Source organism: Polypterus senegalus, chromosome 7, assembly GCF_016835505.1.
Source record: "Polypterus senegalus isolate Bchr_013 chromosome 7, ASM1683550v1, whole genome shotgun sequence".
Lineage (NCBI taxonomy): Eukaryota > Metazoa > Chordata > Cladistia > Polypteriformes > Polypteridae > Polypterus > Polypterus senegalus.
Genome location: NC_053160.1, coordinates 47408769 through 47428435, shown reverse-complemented (window position 1 = coordinate 47428435; position 19667 = coordinate 47408769). Strand labels below are relative to the sequence as shown.

At 39.8% G+C, this 19667-nt stretch overlaps 1 protein-coding gene across 3 annotated transcripts in view; it reads left to right on the top strand.

Annotated features, from left to right (window-relative positions):
* smarca2 (SWI/SNF related, matrix associated, actin dependent regulator of chromatin, subfamily a, member 2) overlaps nt 1–19667 on the top strand; it is a 151822-nt gene that overhangs the window by 77539 nt on the left and 54616 nt on the right. For all 3 annotated transcript variants that reach the window (XM_039758580.1, XM_039758578.1, XM_039758579.1), the window contains 4 exons: nt 5698–5808; nt 11490–11732; nt 12496–12609; nt 18284–18391. In XM_039758580.1, the coding sequence (XP_039614514.1) occupies nt 5698–5808; nt 11490–11732; nt 12496–12609; nt 18284–18391 (576 nt within the window). The remainder of the gene's footprint in view (nt 1–5697; nt 5809–11489; nt 11733–12495; nt 12610–18283; nt 18392–19667) is intronic.

The window sequence follows — 19667 nt, the reverse complement described above, 5'->3', positions numbered from 1 at the left end:
GTATACAGATGAAGAGGATGGCAAAGAAGAAGTGGTATAGTCAGAGGGATGCAGAAAGTAGACAAGAGTACAAGGAGGTTAGGCGCACGGTTAAGAGAGAGGTGGCGAAGGCTAAAGAAAAGGTGTACACTGTATAATGAGTTGTATCAGAGTTTGGACACTAAGGAGGGAGAAAACGACCTGTACCGATTGGCTAGACAGAGGGACTGAGCTGGGAAAGATGTGCAGCACTTTAGGGTAATAAAGGATAAAGATGGAAAGGAAACATACTCACAAGCAAGGAGAGTGTGTTGAGCAGATGGAAAGAGTACTTTGAGAGGCTGATGAATGAATAGAACGAGAGAGAGAAGTGGTTGGATGATGTGGAGATAGTGAATCAGGATGTGCAATAGATTACCAAGGAGGAAGTAAGGACAGCTATGAAGAGAATGAAGAATGGAAAAGCCGTTGGTCCAGATGACATACCTGTCGAAGCATGGAGGTGTTTAGGAGAGATGGCAGTGGAGTTTTTAACCAGATTGTTTAATGGAATCTTGGAAAGTGAGAGGATGCCTGAGGAGTGGAGAAGAAGACGTACTGGTGCCGATATTTAAGAATAAGGGGGATGTGCAGGACTGTAGTAATTACAGGGGGATAAAATTAATGAACCACAGCATGAAGTTATGGGAAAGAGTAATGGAAGCTAGGTTAAGAAGTGAGGTGATGAATAGTGAGCAGCAGTATGGTTTCATGCCAAGAAAGAGCACCACAGATACGATGTTTGCTCTGAGAGTGTTGATGGAGAAGGCCAGGAGGATTTGCATTGCGTCTATGTGGACCTAGAGAAAGCATATGACAGGGTGCCTCGAGAGGAGTTGTGGCATTGTTTGAGGAAGTTATGAGTGGCAGAGAAGTATGTAAGACTTGTACAGGATATGTACGAGGAAAGTGTGACAGTGGTGAGGTTTGCGGTAGGAGTGACAAGTGCATTCAAGTTGGAGGTGGGATTACATCAGGGATCGGCTCTGAGCCCATTCTTATTTGCAATGGTGATGGACAGGTTGACAGACGAGATTAGACAGGAGTCCCCGTGGACTATAATGTTTGCTGATGACATTGTGATCTGTAGTGATAGCAAGGAGCAGGTTGAGGAGACCCTGGAGAGGTGGAGATATGTTCTAGAGAGGAGAGGAATGAAGGTCAGTAGGAACAAGACAGAATACATGTGTGTAAATGAGAGGGAGGTCAGTGGAATGGTGAGGATGCAAGGAGTAGTTGGCGAAGGTGGATGAGTTTAAATACTTGAGATCAACAGTACAGAATAATGAGGATTGTGGAAAAGAGGTGAAAAAGAGAGTGCATGCAGGGTGGAATGGGTGGAGAAGAGTGTCAGGAGTGATTTGTGACAGACGGATATCAGCAAGAGTGAAAGGGATGGTCTACAGGACTGTAGTGAGACCAGCAATGGTATATGGGCTGGAGACAGTGGCATTGACCAGAAAGCAGGAGACAGAGTTGGAGGTAGCAGAGTTAAAGATGCTAAGATTTGCACTGGGTGTGACGAGGATGGATTGGATTAGAAATGAGTACATTAGAGGGTCGGCTGAAGTTGGACGTTTGGGAGACAAAGTCAGAGAGGCGAGATTGTGTTGGTTTGGACAAGTGCAGAGGAGAGATGCTGAGTATATTGGGAGAAGGATGCTAAGGATACAGCTACCAGGGAAGAGAAAAAGAGGAAGGCCTAAGAGAAGGTTTATGGATGTGGTGAGAGAGGACACGCAGGTAATGGGTATAACAGAACAAGATGTAGAGGACAGAAAGATATAGAAGAAGATGATCCGCTGTAGCGACCCGTAATGGGAGCAGCTGAAACAAGAAGAGTTAACCTAGAATGAATATGTCCACGGTCATCCTCTCAGTTGCTAAGCTAGCATGCTTCTCTTTCTGTTTGCAAAGAAAACACTTATAAAGGCATTGGTGAAGTTTACTTTCCCTGTTCACTTATTTTAACACATATTCTACAGCATTCTATACCAATCAGAAGGCCAATACCCTGAACTATACAATAAATCACTTCTTACATCCCTGCAGTTGTGTTTATTCTGCTTGTTTCATTCTGCACTTTTCAAGTGTGTTTTTACTGTTACAGGTGCCTTGAAAAATATATTTTCAATCTTAACCAGTCCATGCAGGGATGTCATAATAATGTAGGAAATGAAGGGAGATTTAAATTAATTATCAGTTTTACATTTGGAAATGCCGGTAATTAATTAAATAATTCAGTAAGGCTCCTACTTTATTTACCTTACCTTTCTTTGTTGTAGGAGGCAGTTTCTGGCCATTAGACCATTATGAAGGAAACTGAAGCACACTTGTTTTACGTAACAGAATAATATAATTTATTTTTATTTATTGTTAAATAGAAGGATTATAGAAATATAACTGTGCATATATAGTATAAGAAACCCGGCTACAGACATATACTGAGACACACAGTGTCCAAATCCACACTATATTTATTTACAGTTCTTTTATACAGCACAACACAGCCACAGTAATTTCACAATTACTCAGTTCTTTACTTTCCTTCTGCCGCCTCCACTCCTCTCTTGCAAGCTCCGTCCTGTTCCAGCCGACTCTGGCTCCTTGAATGGAGTGAGACGGCCCCTTTTATAGTGCACCCAGAAGTGCTGCAGGTACTTCCCGATTAGCCTCCGGCAGTACTGCCCGTAAATCCAGCTCCTCTTCAGGCAGCACTTCCGGAGCTGTGCAGGCACCCCTGGCAGTGGCCATGGACCCCAACAGGTTTGGGCTTCTAAGCCCCAAGCCCGTGGCCCCGATGCAATCCAGGGGGGCTGCCCTTTCATGTCTTAGGGTATAAATTGCCCTCCTTATGGTCCCCGATCCCTGATACATACATACATACATACAGGTGGAATCCCATTTGAATTAAATTCATTGGACCATAAAAGTATTTATTAATAAAGGTAAATTTCGTTATAACGAATATGGGGAAAATACATATACTATTGTGACCAAGGTCACCAGCGATTCACCGTCTCTAACAGCAGTGGCACAAGGACAGTCTGTAGCTGCTCTGCTGCATCTAGTAAACAATAAACCATGGGCCAAGTAATAGGTTATCCTCTGCAGGATCAAGTTTACCACATAACATGCTTGTCACAAAATGTTTAGAATATTTAACACCCAAGCTGGACTCCCTTCTCTGTCTCTTGTGTGACTAACTCTGTGACCCAAATTGACAAAACCTGTATAAAAAAAAAATGCTTCTCAAACTGAAATTTTTTTTTTTTAGAAATACAGAATGAAAATGAGATGTCAGATGTAATGTACTTCAATTATATATATCTACATTGGCCCTAGTGTGTGCTTGGTGTGTGCGTGTGTTTGTGTGTGTCCTGCGGTGGGTTTGGTGGAGGATTGGTTCCTGCCTTGTGCCCTGTGTTGGCTGGGATTGGCTCCAGCAGACCCCCGTGACCCTCTATTCGGATTCAGCGGGTTAGAAAATGGATGGATGGATATAATATATATATATATATATATATATATATATATATATATATATATATATATATATACACTGCTTAAAAAGAATTAAAGGAACACTTTTTAATCAGAGTATAGCATAAAGTCAATGAAATTTATGGGATATTAATCTGGTCAGTTAAGTAGCAGAGGGGGTTGTTAATCAGTTTCAGCTGCTGTGGTGTTAATGAAATTAACAACAGATGCACTAGAGGGGCAACAATGAGATGACCCCCAAAACAGGAATGGTTTAACAGGTGGAGGCCACTGACATTTTTACCTCCTCATCTTTTCTGACTGTTTCTTTACTAGTTTTGCATTTGGCTACAGTCAGTGTCACTACTGGTAGCATGAGGCGATACCTGGACCCTACAGAGGTTGCACAGGTAGTCCAACTTCTCCAGGATGGCACATCAATACGTGTCATTGCCAGAAGGTTTGCTGTGTCTCCCTGCACAGTCTCAAGGGCATGGAGGAGATTCTAGGAGACAAGCAGTTACTCTAGGAGAGTTGGAAAGGGCCATAGAAGGTCCATAACCCATCAGCAGGACCAGTATCTGCACCTTTGGGCAAGGAGGAACAGGATGAGCACTGCCAGAGCCCTACAAAATGACCTCCAGCATGCCACTGGTGTGAATGTCTCTGACCAAACAACCAGAAAGACTTCATGAGGGTGACCCAAGGGCCCCATGTCCTCTAATGGGCCCTGAGCTCACTGCCCAGCAGCATGCAGCTCGATTGGCATTCGCCATAGAATACCAGAATTGGCAGATGCACCACTGGTGCCCTGTGCTTTTACAGATGAGAGCAGGTTCACCCTGAGCACGTGACAGAAGTGAAAGGGTCTGGAGAAGCCATGGAGAACATTATGCTGCCTGTAACATCATTCAGCATGAGTAGTTTGGTGGTGGGTTAATGATTGTCTGCGGAGGCATATCCATGGAGGGTCACACAGACCGCTACAGGCTTGGCAAAGGCACCTTGGCTGCCATTAGGTATCAGAATGAAATCCTTGGACCCATTGTCAGACCCTATGCTGGTACAGTGGCTTCTGGTGCACGACAATTCCTGGCCTCATGTGGTGAGAGTATGCAGGCAGTTCCTGGAGAATGAAGGAATTGATACCATTGACTGGCCACCACACTTTCCTGACCTAAATCCAATAGAACACCTCTGGGACATTATGTTTTGGTCCATCCAATGCCACCAGGTTGCACCTCAGACTGTCCAGGAGCTCAGTGATGCCCTGGTCCAGATCTTGGAGGAGATCCCCCACAACACCATCTGTCATCTCATTAGAAGCATGCACCAATGTTGTCAGGCATGTATACAAGAACACAGGGGCCATACAAAGTGCTGCGTACAATTTTGAGTTGCTGCAATTAAATTTTGGAAAAATGGACTAGCCTGGCACAAAAGTTTAGATGCTGAAGTTCTCTTCTTCAAGTAGTATCTGCTTCTTTTAGTTTTGAAACTGTGCTCAGTGCTTAGTTTGGAAGACAATCTCAATTTACTGGTCCACAAAGAAATTGTCAGTTTACAGCTCCCAGGGGAGGGATCAGCTTCTTAACTATTTAGCTTTAGAGAGAAGTTTAAGAAGCTTTTAGTCATTTTGGAGAGTGAGAGCAGAGCTCCCATGTGAGATTCCTCAGAGATCCTGAGAATTTCTCTGAGCGAGTGCCCAGAGAATATACTCCAATAGCAACCAGTACAACTGGTTTTTGAAAGAAGGGTAAACATCTTCTAATTAGATTAAAGTGTCTTCCAAGTACAAGAGCAATGCCTTTCCATAGGTGAGTTATTCTGTCCACCCCAGTTGTTATTCTTGACTTATAGGTATTTTTTTCTGCCTTGCGTACATTTTACACATTCTGGCTCAAGAAGTCTTCAGAGGGTCCTTTGTTATCAGATAACTGGAAGGTACTAATAGAAGCTGAAGTTCATTCATTTAGTTTGTAATGTAAATGGGAATTTACACTGCTGGATGTTTGTTAAATCTACTGTCTTAACAGGCCTGGTGTAATACTACATCCTAGCAGAATAGGCAGTGCCCAGTTTGTTCAACATATGCCATGTGAAAAATTGCACCTATTGTCTATTCTTGATATATGTTATGTACATATCTGTGCAGTATTTTTGTACAGTACTAATAATTCATATTTCCTTTTTCAGGGGACACCAGCCATGAGACGTTCCCTCCTGCCACAGCTTCGTGGTGGTAAATTTAATGTTTTGTTGACTACATATGAGTACATCATTAAGGATAAACACATTCTTGCAAAGGTATATATTATCTTGTCTCCCTTTTTATTCCTTAATTGTCCAGTAGAAAATCCACCCAAAATCCAACACAGACAGACGCAGACATAACATTGCCACACAGCATATGTTTCTTATATTGGGGAATCGCTTTTCCCACACTTCCCACTGCAGCACAGTTCAATAACAGTCCAAGCACCAATACATATTGCCTCTTTCTTCCCTTTCTCTTCCTCATTCCTCTTCCAACCGACTCCATGAGTGAAATCAGGCAGCTCCTTTTATGCTGTTCCTGGGAGTGCTCCAAGTGGCTTGTTAGCTGGATCTGGAATCACTCACAGGTGTGGTGAAAGCTCAGTGTAGCAAGGCTCTGCAACCTCCACAGATCCCCCTGGCGGTATCCACGGAACCCAACAGGGTTGCAGCGAATTCCCATGAAGCTCTGTACGAATCCGAGGTATCACTGCAACCCAGGGGGGCTGCCATCTAGCTCTCCAGGGGAGGCAGTGTCCTTTGCACATCTTTTCCACTGGTCCTTCCAATATGTCAGCCTCCCAGTGGTGCAAGGGCCCCAGCCATCTGTCATAACAGTAATTTTGACATTGTGCTACCAATTTTTGAAAAGTATTCTGCCGACTACACCAAGTCTATTGTTGTGGGCATGCACCACGATCCATCTCAGTTCACACATTTGCACTGTGGTAACTGCTGGTGGCCAATCTGAAATCTGTGGCACCTGGATACAGCTCTCAGAAGCAGCTTCTTTACTGCTTTAGCTATAGATGGATTCCTTGCCTTGACTGCATTAATACGGCTTTTAAACTCTGCAAGTGATGCATTTCCTGATGATACCAGCTGAGTTCTCTCTTGAGACCCTGCCTTACTACATAGAACCATGTGTATGATGTGCTGCATTATTACATACAATTCTAACAAATGTTCATGTAAAACCCACAGGATAAAAAAGAAGAAACAATGATATTCATTTAATGGTTATAGTATGTAAAATCCCACACCCACAACGATTTGTCCTTCAAATCAATGATGGATTATTCCACCTTTTAAATGTTTTATATACTATCCATTGATAGTTGATGATCCAACTGGTAAACTGCAGTGTTAACAGCAGCCTACCTACAGTATACGAACAACAGTTAAACAGTTAAATATGTCTGTTAGCTGATTTACATAATAATATGGAAGAAAATATGTTCTAAAGTCTGATGGCATTTGATAAAATACCATTGGTACTTCTCTTTGGAGAACTATAGAAGAATGAGCCTTGTGGTTAAGATGCTATGCAAGTTAACCAAGATGCTATGAAGAGGATATGAAGCATTGTTAATGGCAACTACCAGCTTAGCTGGAATCTTTATATTTTCTTCTACTAGAGTATTGAGGCTTATCACCAAAACAGAGCCTTTAAAGGATAAGTTCAATAATTTTCAAGTTATCTTTTCACACTCGTAGCATATATTAATTTGGCACAGAAATTGATTTTTTAAGTGTAGAATGTTTTACAAATTTAAAAAAATACTGTGTCTGTTTATGTAGTTTAAACTGGCATCTATGGGGCACTGGTTCAAACATGAAAATAAAAGTCTTAAAACTTACCGATTATGTCCATTTTTAAGCCAAGAAATTTCCTTGTGTGTTTTCTGTGTGTTGAGATTGCACACATAAGGTAATAAATTTTTTATAAAACATATAGTAGTACATTTAAAAATGAATATTATAACTGATTTCAAAATTACTGTTTGTTGCAAAATGTGAATAAAACCAGCGTTTACTGTACAGCTCTACAGAGGCCAAGTCTCACATTCTTATCTACAGTATACCTCTTGTATTGTCAAAAGAGCAAGCTTACATTGTGTTCTAGCATGTATATACATACAGTAATCCCTCCTCGATCGCGGAGGTTGCGTTCCAGAACCCCCCCGCGATAGGTGAAAATCCGCGATATAGAGACCATATGTTTGTATGGTTATTTTTATATATTTTAAGCTCTTAGAAACTCTCCCACACTGTTTATAAATATTCTTCGCACAGTTATACAGTAAACCCTTGTTTATAGCGGTTGATCCGCTCCAGACAGATAAATGGATTTCCAAGAAGTAGGATTCTTTATGTATAAATCTAATATTTTCGCAGTTAGAGCATTGAAAACCTGTTTACCACCTTCTAAATACGTTTTTTAACATCATTAGAGCCCTCTAGACATGAAGTAACACCCTTTAGTCAAAAGTTTAAACTGTGCTCCATGACAAGACAAAGATGAGGGTTCTTTCTCACAATTAAAAGAATGCAAACATATCTTCCTCTTCAAGGTGCGCCAACAGGAGCAGAGAATGTCAGAGAAAGAGTAAAGCAAACAATCAAAAATCAATAGGGCTGTTGTGCTTTTAAGTATGTAAGCACCGAGATAAAGCAGTGCAATGAAGGGATCAACGTGATGGTAGCCTTTCAGCATTTTTTTTACAGGCGTGTCCGTATCTTCTAAGCAAATAGCCACTGTGCAAACAGCCTCTCTGCTCACACCCCCTCCGTCAGGAGCAAATAATGGGGCCAATCATACGCCGCCCTGATGGTATTGCATGATGGATAAATTTCTGCCTGTATTTCTCAGAGAGAGTGACAGACAGAGAAAAGCAAACAATGAAAAATCAATACGGACTGTTAAGAGCTTTTAAGTGTGCGAAGCAGCGCGCGGGAAGCATATCGTATATCATTGAGAAGTTTTATTTAGTATGTAATACGTGCTCTGATTGGGTAGCTTCTCAGCCATCCGCCAATAGCGTCCCTTGTATGAAATCAACTGGGAAAACAAACTGAGGAAGCATGTAACATTAATTGAAAGACCCATTGTCCGCAGAAATCCGCGAAAAATCCGTGATATATATTTATATATGCTTACATTTAAAATCTGCGATGAAGTGAAGCCGCGAAAGTCGAAGCGCGATATAGCGAGGGATTACTGTATATGTACTAGGGGGCGCGAGCCCACCACCTCCACCCACCCTGGGGCACGCTATGCGCCAGCTACTTTGCATTTCTGCTGCTTGCGTTGTGAAGGGGGTGGCTGAACACTTGCTTTGGAGATGCGGACGGATCACCTGCTTGCTTACTCCTCCTCCTGCCGTGCTGTGTGTTCTGCTTTTTGCGCTGTGCATCGATCATTTTAAAGCCTGTACAGCAGCTGTCCTTGCTTTGCTCATATTACCCCCCCTGCCACTTTGCGCCTATGCTGCTCGTGTTTGTTTGCGAGGGCTGAAAGCACACTAAGTAGATGTGGATGGATCAGCTGCTGTCTTTCTGCTGCTGCTGCCGAGCTGCATCTTCTGCTTGTCACACTGTGCATCGATCATTTAAAAGCCTGTACAGCAGCTGTCCTTTTGTCTCACTGCTTTGTCTTTTGGGTAGTTATAGTGTCTCTCGTGTGATGTCCGGGCTGATTATTACTTACTTAATTTTCTGAATTTGCACATAGATTATTATTGTTCTCTTGTGTATCCTTTTTTGCCTTCTTTTCGACGCGCTGCTCTTTCTTCTTCACTTAGTCGTACACGTGCCATCTAGAACGCATAACATTTTTAAGAGCTAGGAGCACATGACTTGTGTCTGCCAAAAGCATTCCAGCAACTCCGAGGTTACATGTCCATGAACTTGTTTTAAATTGTTTGTAAGTAGGGCGTGATGTGCAAAAGTCACCATCTCACAGGTCTTGCTTCCTAAAGTTGTAATGTCAAGTCTTGTGTGACGTCAAAGTGTCTCTCTAAGATGATCACGTCTCAACCCAAGATTTTTTTAATATAATAGATTTTATATATGTGTGTATAAAATATTTAGATATATGTACAGTAGACCCCCGCGAAGTCGCAGTTCAAAGTTCACGGCCTCAGTCATTCCCGGATTTTTCTTTAGAACCTAATTAATAGTTGTTAGTGGAAACCGCAAATATCCTCGGCAATTTTTATGGCTTTTTTCGTGGCAATACTGTACTGTAGAGAGAACCGCGACTTGGGATGGTGAAAGTAGCCAATAGAATTTGAAACTGCAACTCCCAGCAGTCCCTGTAGTGGCTTTGATTGGTCTTCTGCTGAGGGTGCTGGAGCTGTTGAGGTCAAAGGATGTCAGCGCGGCTTTTAGAAACGAAGCTGGTGACTAAAAGCAAACAAAAAAGTTTTTGTAATTTGTGTTTCAAGTTCCTGTCTGCCTTCTGTTGGATTACCTGTACTTATTAATTTTGTCCTGGATCGTTTCGTATGTCTGGATTGTCTGCCGTCTGCCTGTGTACATGAGGACTGTACGTGGATTCATTGCCATCCTGCAAAGCAAGGAGCGCTCCTGAAACCATCCACCCGTCTTCACCATTTCAGGAACTACCGGTAGGACTATCTGTACATTCCCATTCAACATGCGGATCTCTGGACTATCTATCTTCATCATTACATTTCATCCGTTGCCATTTTTCAGGAACTTTTTCATGATTTACTGTGTGTGTTTTGTTTGTGCTTTGTTGTATTTAATGTGCAATTGCCATAAGGGGAACAGGGGTAGCATTGTTGTTTTCTTATTTCATTTGTTTTCATTACATTCTTTATTTGCTGTTTGATTACTGGTTTACTTTGTTTTTGTCTCCGTTTGTGAGTGCCCGCAGGTCGGGTCAAGACTGGAATCTCCACCATAAAAATAAATACATCACCGTCTTCTCGATTGCGTCTTCTCGTGCGACGCTATGCTTACTTAAAAGCCTGAACCGTACCTGTCCTTTTTGGCTGATTGCTTTGTTTCTCTCTCCTCCCCCAGACATTCTCTGCTCCTGTTGGGGGTTGTGCTCCCCTGTGATGTTTGTCTATTCTTTAATTGATAACTAACTGCATACTGAGCTCCTTTTACTTCTGAAAGAGGCATGTTTGTTTGAAGTGTTTGAATAAAGTTCCTGTCTCTACAATCTCCTGTGTTTCTGTGCAATTCTGTGACCCAAGCGTGACACCCTGCAAGCCTCACTGTTCTTGGGATTGAGCCCCTGCACTAGACTAGTCTGAGAGCGTCAGTGCTTACCTCTGTGTGATTGTGTGCAGCCTGTTCAAGCGCAGTTGGCTCAGTGATTTTTTTTTTTTCATCCATGGCGTCAGTTGCACTTTTTACATATTGTTCCAGTAGTTTTTAAAATAGTTTTTACAGTTCATTTTCAGTGTGTAAAATGATCAGTGTTGCAGTTATTGTGATGCAGTAACTTTGCATGAAAAAAATGTTTTCCATTAAAATTTCACTTTTTCTTTGTTAATTGTGACGTGCAGTTAAAGTGCAGCAAAAAAGTATTTGGCATCCAGGGATGCATTAACGCCCAAGTATGTGGCAGTTTAAGGGTTAAAGCCCCAAGGTGCCGCCGAAATGAGCTGCACTGTCTAAGGCTTCTGGCAATGAAAACGCACTTGCATGAATTACAGTACATATAGCGGTAACATCAGTAGTTTACATTCTAGCACTGCGAGAGACATAGCAGTAGAATATACAGGTTTACCTTTACATTATTTTTAGGTAATATTATTTATTTGTAGAATATGTTTTTGTTTATGTAAGATTTTTTTGTAAGTGGAAATTCATACCATAATTAAGAACATTTCTTTCTTTGGAATATAAAATTTCAAAAGCAGCTTTTCATTTTAAATAATATGTAATCTTAATGCTTTGACTTTTGGCAGATACGCTGGAAGTACATGATAGTTGATGAGGGGCATCGCATGAAGAATCACCACTGTAAACTTACACAAGTGCTGAACACTCATTATGTGGCACCCAGACGTCTTCTGCTTACAGGAACTCCCTTGCAAAATAAGCTGCCTGAACTTTGGGCTCTGCTGAATTTTTTGCTACCTACCATCTTTAAAAGTTGTAGTACCTTTGAACAGTGGTTCAATGCACCATTTGCAATGACAGGAGAAAGGGTATAAGTTAATTTATTGATGCAGTTATTGTTAATAGTACTGATTTTTGATTGCTTGTGTAAAATTCAATAGGAATTAAGTTTATTTCCCGCTTTTTCATTTTAAAAAGTACATACAAGTCATATTGCCAGTACCTTTGCACACTCCTACTGTTAAAATTATTTTTGACCATTTGTATGGTCAAAGTATGTATTTAAAATTTTAATGTTTAATTGGCCCTAGTGTGTGCTTGGTGTGTGGGTGTGTTTGTGTGTGTCCTGCGGTGGGTTGGCACCCTGCCCAGGATTGGTTCCTGCCTTGTGCCCTGTGTTGGCTGGGATTGGCTCCAGCAGACCCCCGTGACCCTATTCGGATTCAGCGGGTTAGACAATGGATGGATGGATGACTAATGTTTTATCAGTTTGGTATAGTATTTAAAAGGCTGATTTTATTTATTTTTTCACGCCATTATTTGTTTGAGCTCTTTAAGAGCAACTTTAATACAATCTTTTTTTTGTTGAAGTTGTGCAATCTATCATGTTAAATACATAAATTGTAAAACCTGTAATCATTAGTAAAAACAATTTTCCTTTCATTTCACTGATTTTTTTGTAGCTTTTGTTAATGTAAAATTGTTTTCTTTAATGAAGATGCATTATTTGTAGAATTGGCTTTGGCTGTTTATTATATTTTTTACCCACATAATCAGAAGGAACCCTAATCTGTGCTATATTACAGAACATCTAATCATGGTTGTATCTTTTTTTGGTTTATATAATTGAAGGTTGATTTGAATGAGGAAGAGACCATTCTAATTATACGACGTCTTCACAAGGTTTTGAGGCCTTTTCTTCTTAGAAGATTGAAAAAAGAAGTTGAATCCCAGTTGCCAGAAAAGGTTAGTGAAATCAATATTTTTTTAGAAGAAAATCAAAGAATGATATTCGAGCATCTTGACATTTTTCTGTATAGGTCATATTCCGTTCCAACGAATATCTTTATAACGAAATTTTAATTACAACGAAGTGCTTTACAGTCCCAACAGTTTCCCCATAAGACAGAGTCTATAAAAATCTTGTTACTATGAACTATGTTCAGCAGATACTTTCATTACAACGCAGTGCCCAAAAGACCTTGAAATGACTGAATGAGTCATCCACAGAGCAGACAAAATAATGAATCATCCACAGAGTAGTTAGTTCTGTGGTCATAGCTCAGTTGTGCACAATGACTGAACAGAAACATAAATTTTTCTCCTTCTTCAAGCTTTCCTTGTATTGTTTTTTGCTGTGTTTATTTTCTGTGGTTTTCAGTGGTACCTTTTGCTTGTTGCTCATCAACATTTGAAAAACATCCATTGGAATTTAACTCATTGTCACCCATTGACACAAAAAAACAACAATAGTTTACATAAGAACAAAACCTTGACATTTTTGCGGCACTCGTTTCTGGTAAAAAGAAAAAAGACGATGCCAGTAAATTCAGAATTTCACCATCGTCATTGTCAACTTTCTTGAAAGACCGAGTAAAAATAGAAGAAAAATCTTGGGGTACAAACGTATGCAAACTGCTGCATTTCAAGACGTCAAAAAAGCAGTTACTCCTCTGATCATCAGCAATTCAAACAGTCCTCTGTGTTTTAAGCGCGTTGCATTCCTTCCCTGCAAGTGTAAAGCAAACCAGCGAGCTTGGATGACTCAAGACATTTTGGGAAACTGGCTGCAACAACTTGACAAGTCTCAGTACTTTAACAAAAACAGCTTTATTCAGCTTAAAACTGGAACAGCACGGTTATTTATTGTAGCGGAATCTACCACTCTCCTATACACAGACACAGGAGTCAGGCAGGGTTATGGCCAAGTTAGTGACCAAGTAATACTGTTCCCTGCATTATAATGTTACTTGCATCACCCATCAACAACAGGCACTCAACTGTGATCCGCTCGGATTTGCTTCTCCAGTGCTCTGCTGCAGCACTGTGACAAGCAATCTTCCACAGGCATGGCAGTCATGCTTCAGGACGCACTTCGGCGAGTCATTCAGAAACCTCACAATATGAAGAAGAAAAGGAAGATTCTGCTTTTTGTACTGCTCATAGCATGCTTCTACATTTAGATAATGTTCGAGTTGAGTTCCTCCCACCCAATTACATGTCAATGCTTCAGCCATTGGATTTGGGCATCATTTGGACCCTGAAAATGTATTATCGCAAAGGAAATACTGAGAAAAATTCTTATCAGCATAACTTGCAGACAGGAGGAGATGAAAATTAGAGTGAAAGAAGTTATTGAAATGATTGCAAATGCCAGGGTTCAAGTTAAGGAAAGCACTATAGCGACAAATATATAATCTCATTACTACGAAATTTTCATTACAGCAAAATATTTTTTAGGTCCCTGGCACTTTGTTGTAACAAAATCTGACCTGTATATAGAAAATTTTAATAGTAAACACTTTTTGAGACACAGATGGAGCGATAACCCCAAGCAAAATTAAAAACAATGGTTACCATCTAGCAACAAGTAAAAAATATATATACAGTATATAATTGTCCTCACAAGAGTTCGTCTTGGGGCACACACAGCCATACCATGGCAGTTTGAGACAGGCGTGTTTCATTGTTTGAAGATGTGGCTCCATTCACAGAGGAATGTCTTTTTTTCATTTCTAATCTTTGTGCAGATGCTTTACATTTTTTCTTCAATAAAGATGATAGAAATGCCTTGTAAACAGTAATAAGTCTTTAGTTGTCATTGTTTAACAGGGACACATTTGTTTTCTGTCTTGTGGAGGGGCAGGCCTCCTTTAAGGGATAATTTGGTATTTTTCTATTCAGTTACTTCTTCACAAACATGCTATATATGCAGTTGCCATGTCAACTGTGTTCTAAAGTTAACTACTTTCTTTTAATTTAAAAATATATATCTTGCACATACTGGAATTTTACATTGTAGTCTATGGGGCACTGAGGAATAGCTTAAAAACTTACCAAAAACATCAATTTTTGAATCTAAGACAGTTGTCGAGTATTTCAACTTATCCTTCAAGGCTTGTTTTGGATTTGGCTCCAGCACATAACTAATTATGCAGGCAAATTACTTATGCGGCTCTGGCACAGTCGTTTCTGTTATACACCAATCAGCTACAACATTAAAACCACCTGTCTAATATTATGTAGGTCCCCCATTATGCTACCAGAGCAGCTCTGACCCATCGAGACACAGAGTCCGCAAGACCTCTGAAGGTGTCCTATGGTATCCGGCACCAAGATGTTAGCAACGGATCCTTTAAGACCTGTAAGTTGTGAGGTGAAGCCTATATGGATCAGACTAAACGTGATCAGATTGTGGTGTGGAGAATTTTGAGGCCAAATCAACAGCTTCAACTCTTTATCATGTTCCTCGTGCCATTCCTCATACCATTCCTAAACAATTTTTATAGTGTTGCAGTGAATATAGGAATATATCCTACCCCTTGACAGGTGACATCAAGTCATGACCCAAAGCAGTTTGGCAAGGATATTTCTGTATGCATGCATCAAAGTTCTGTGCATGGCTTCTGTAGCTCTTTAATGTCACACTGGCCTTGCAACACATCATGGAGCACTGGGAAAAATGTTTGACTAAGCTGGCTAGTCATGGAAAAGAAGGTAACTGATGAGTACAGAATGTTCGCTGTGAAAAGTGCTTTGGTAGATTTCACTGAATAACAGTACAGATGTAAATGTAAATAGTCATAACTCTTAAAATCTTTGGGAATTAGATTTTTTTACTTAACATTGTACCATCCCTCATGTTGTTAAGAATGTTCCTGTTGCTCCTGAGGATATGAAAGACAAGCTTGACTAGTTTTTTTATGGATGGGATGGAATTACCCAGGTCCCTGCAACTGTAAAGTACAACGTGTAATCACTGTTTTTTTTTTTTTTTTAATAAAAAGAAAAGATATAAATTCACTTGTGATCAATTCAATCAAACCATATCCAGTACATACGTAGTGAGAAATAATAGCAGCACAGTTTCCACAGATGTCCAAACCTTTTCATCTTGTATCTCAAGAGTAGTGGATGGCGATGGAGCATCCTCTAAATGTGATTGCACTTTGGCCATAATGCAGAATTTGAGGGAGAATTAAATGTAGTAATCAGTAAATGCCTTCCAAAATGAGCATTACTAACAAAGATTTACAGGCCAATATACAGTAGATATGTAACTCCTATCCAAATCACGTTTGTATAGTGGAGAGTAAATATGCAACATTATATAATGAAATTAAACTCTCCTGCTATATCTGCTGTCTACTTGAATTTAAAGTACATCACTGTATTCCCACAAGAAGAGCTTTTCATCTTCTAAAGAGTCACCTCAGTGAAATGTATCCTTTCTGTAGTAAGCAAAGTAGGGTTTAATTTTCTTGTGTTCTTCTAGTTTTCAGATTAGACATTCTGTTCACAGAGCTATATTTTGTAAAGAAACCACATAACTACTGCAAATGTGGGGTTGGATAAACATAGCTGCTGTTGACCCTCAATGATGAATGTTCCAGGGAAAAGATTGTTTCTTCCCAAAGCAAGATGCCCATGACACACCTAAGGGGTATATATTGTTATATCTGGTCCACCTGAAAGTTTGCCGTGTAAAATTCATTTTAACTAACAATATTGAAAGAAAGTAAATAATCATCTCCATATTCAGCACAGAGAAAATCGACCAAGTCTAAAAACACCTTTAAACAAATAATATTTAGTTTGCTTTGGTGATACTTGTGTATTTCCTAAAGTTATTGTAGCTCACTGTGGGCAGGATTTTTGTTATAGTTAAGAAAGGATTCACTTAGTAGATGAAGAAGAAGTTGCAAGGAATATCACAAAAAATGTTTTTTTTTTTTGGTAACTAATCGGTTAAAGGTTAAACAGCAGGCTTAAATGTTGAAGGAGGTTCTTTAGTGCAGCATGTGGATCTTTTACATAGCTTGCAAAATGGGTAACACAAAATTTCCATAACTCAAATTTTTTTTTACTAGACCTTTTAGAAAACATTATGTAAATCTTAAATTATGTAAATTATGCATTATGTAGCCTGAGGTGTGTATGTAATGATAATATTTACATCAATTGTTTTTGAACCTAAAGATTTTTCTAGGCCAATTATTAAATAATAGATTTCATGTTACAAGGCCAGTATTTCATCACCCAGATTACACCCAGATTGTATGTTGTGCAAGCTGCATAAAACATGTCTGCATTTATGTTTTGTAAGTTATTCCTAATGCATATATCTTTATATATATCTATATCTATATATATATGTCAATGTGTGTATGTATGTATGTATGTTCCAGCGTCATGTCCGAATGACTGGATCGATTTTCATGAAACTTGGCGCACATGTTTCTCAATGGTCGACTAAAAATACTGTAGGATCAAATCAACTCTAACCCACCCCCTTCTGGGTAGGGTGGGGGGTGATCTTACGGTCTTGTATGCATGTTATCATTCAGCTGACACTTGGAACGACCACCAGAGGGCGAACTGGAGGTGACTGCCAGCATTCTTTATGTTTGAGCGCCACCATGCGCCCCTGTTGCTTTTGAAATTTAATCAAGTTCTACATGTGCAAGTGTGTGTGTCAGTCCGGCCCGGAAGTGAGACGTTGAGTCGGGGTGAGGGCTCCAGCTCCAAGGATACGCAAGTGACGGCAGCACACTGGCAAACGGAAACCTCCTAACAAAGATCGTCGCTTAGTTGCTAATGTACAAACGATGCAAGCACGTTGGCAACACAAATCCTCCTAGCAAGGAGATGCTCAGAGTAGTTCTGATGATTTCAATACTTTCTAGGATCCCGTGCTTTTAACAGCACGGGCTTACACACTTAGTATATAGGAGGCGACGGCCAGCATTCTTTATGTTTAAGCAGCACTGCGCCCCGGACATTAGTGAGTCTTTATTGTTTAATTTATTTTTATTTTTAAAGTTCTTTATGTGTGAGCACCATCACGCCCCTGTTGCCTTTCAAATTAAATAGAGTTGGTCGGTTCCGACCGTCAACTAGATAATAACATACATACAAGACCGCAAGACAAGAACATTAGCGAGTCTTTATTCTTTGTTAATTTATTTTTATTTTTAAAGTTGTGTTTTTTTTATGATGTTTTTCTCAAACAATTAAAAAAAAAAAAAACAAAACACTATTTTACTCCCGGGCAACGCTGGGTATTTCAGGAAGTATACAATATACTAGGCTTCAGTAGAAACTGCAATATTAAAGTGACTTCTGTCCTATTCCTAAGTAGTAATCCTTATTTCACATGCTCTTTTGTCTTATTGTTCAAGCACTTTCATGTAATTTGTACACTCAGGTGCCATCTGCTGTTAGAAACAGATGACTTACATTATAATGGTAACACAAAGGTACTGTCTTTCAGGAACCTGTCAGTGGCAGCCTGTTTTCTATCAGGGGTCTTATTTAGATCCTACTGAAGTATATCATATACGCTTCTACTTAATTCATTTAAAATATTGAATGTGTAAACTTTTTTTTTTCTTTAATTCTGTCTTTTTGTTTAAAACAGGTGGAGTATGTGATTAAATGTGACATGTCAGCAATACAGAAAATATTATACCGACACATGCAAGGAAAAGGAATTCTTCTTACTGATGGATCAGAGAAGGACAAAAAGGTAAAATGTGCAGTTTTTTTTTTTTTCATTAGTTCCACTAATATCTATTTTTCTGTTGTGATCTTCTTATTTTTATACTGCCAGCAGTACACAATTTGTGTGTTATTTTTATGTGACTTTTACCTGTTAAATCCATGATAAAATGTTTTAATACAAAATAGATGTAAAATTAATATTTATTAATGAAAGGATTTAATGGTGTTTTTTTTTTAATTAAGCCATTTAAATTTATAAATAATGAACGCAGATTATTAAGATAGATCAGAAAATAATGCATTGTTTGACTGATTTCTCATCTATACTAATAAAAGGCAAAGCCTTGACTGACTGACTGAATCACTCACTCATCACTAATTCTCCAACTTCCCGTGTAGGTAGAAGGCTGAAATTTGGCAGGCTCATTCCTTACAGCTTACTTACAAAAGTTCGGCAGGTTTCATTTCGAAATTCAACGCGTAATGGCCGTGGGGGGTTGCGTCTCACATCATCACACCTCCCATGTAATCATGTGAACTGACTGTGAACGCAGTACGTAGAAAGTGCAGCTACTGCGGAAACAAAGCACGGTGTAAACTGTAAGTTTAAATTAAGTTTATGGACACGCTCCCGCTGCCGTTTGTCATGCCTTCGTCGAATACTTTATTCGCGAGATACAAGTTTAATGAGAAGACACGAGGTATAAACAAGACTTTGGATCACTTTGTAATGGAGTTAAAATTGCTGTAGCGAGAAACTTTTAAGTGCCGGGTCTTAGCTAACATTAAATAAAGCCGTGGACATCGCAATATCACACAAGAGAGCAGCTCATGTGAACTGACTGAACGCAGTACGAGTGATCACTTCCATGCATCAAACCTGTTTAAAAAACGCATTACACAGTTGACAAGGTAGGAAAAGAATATGCTCCGAGCTGAGCTCCACAGCTAACGCGGTCTTGAAGAAGCAACTTTGTCACGCTGCCACCAAATACTCACAGAAAAATCCACAAGTTAATACACACGCTGTCTCTAGAGTTTCTCCACACTCAATGTATTCCTCGCATCCCTGTTATACCCTCTGATCTCCCATTTCAATTCAAATGCCTCCATTTTCCAGTAAGGCTTTGCTTTGCAATGACAAGTAATAAGTCTCAGGGACAGACCCTACAAAAGGTTGCCATTGATTTCAGGCAAGATTGCTTTCCTTCTGGACAACTATACATTGCATTCTCAAGAGTAAGCTTGCGCTTCGTCATATTACAACCGGAGTGCTGAACTGATGAATGAAACCTGTTCAA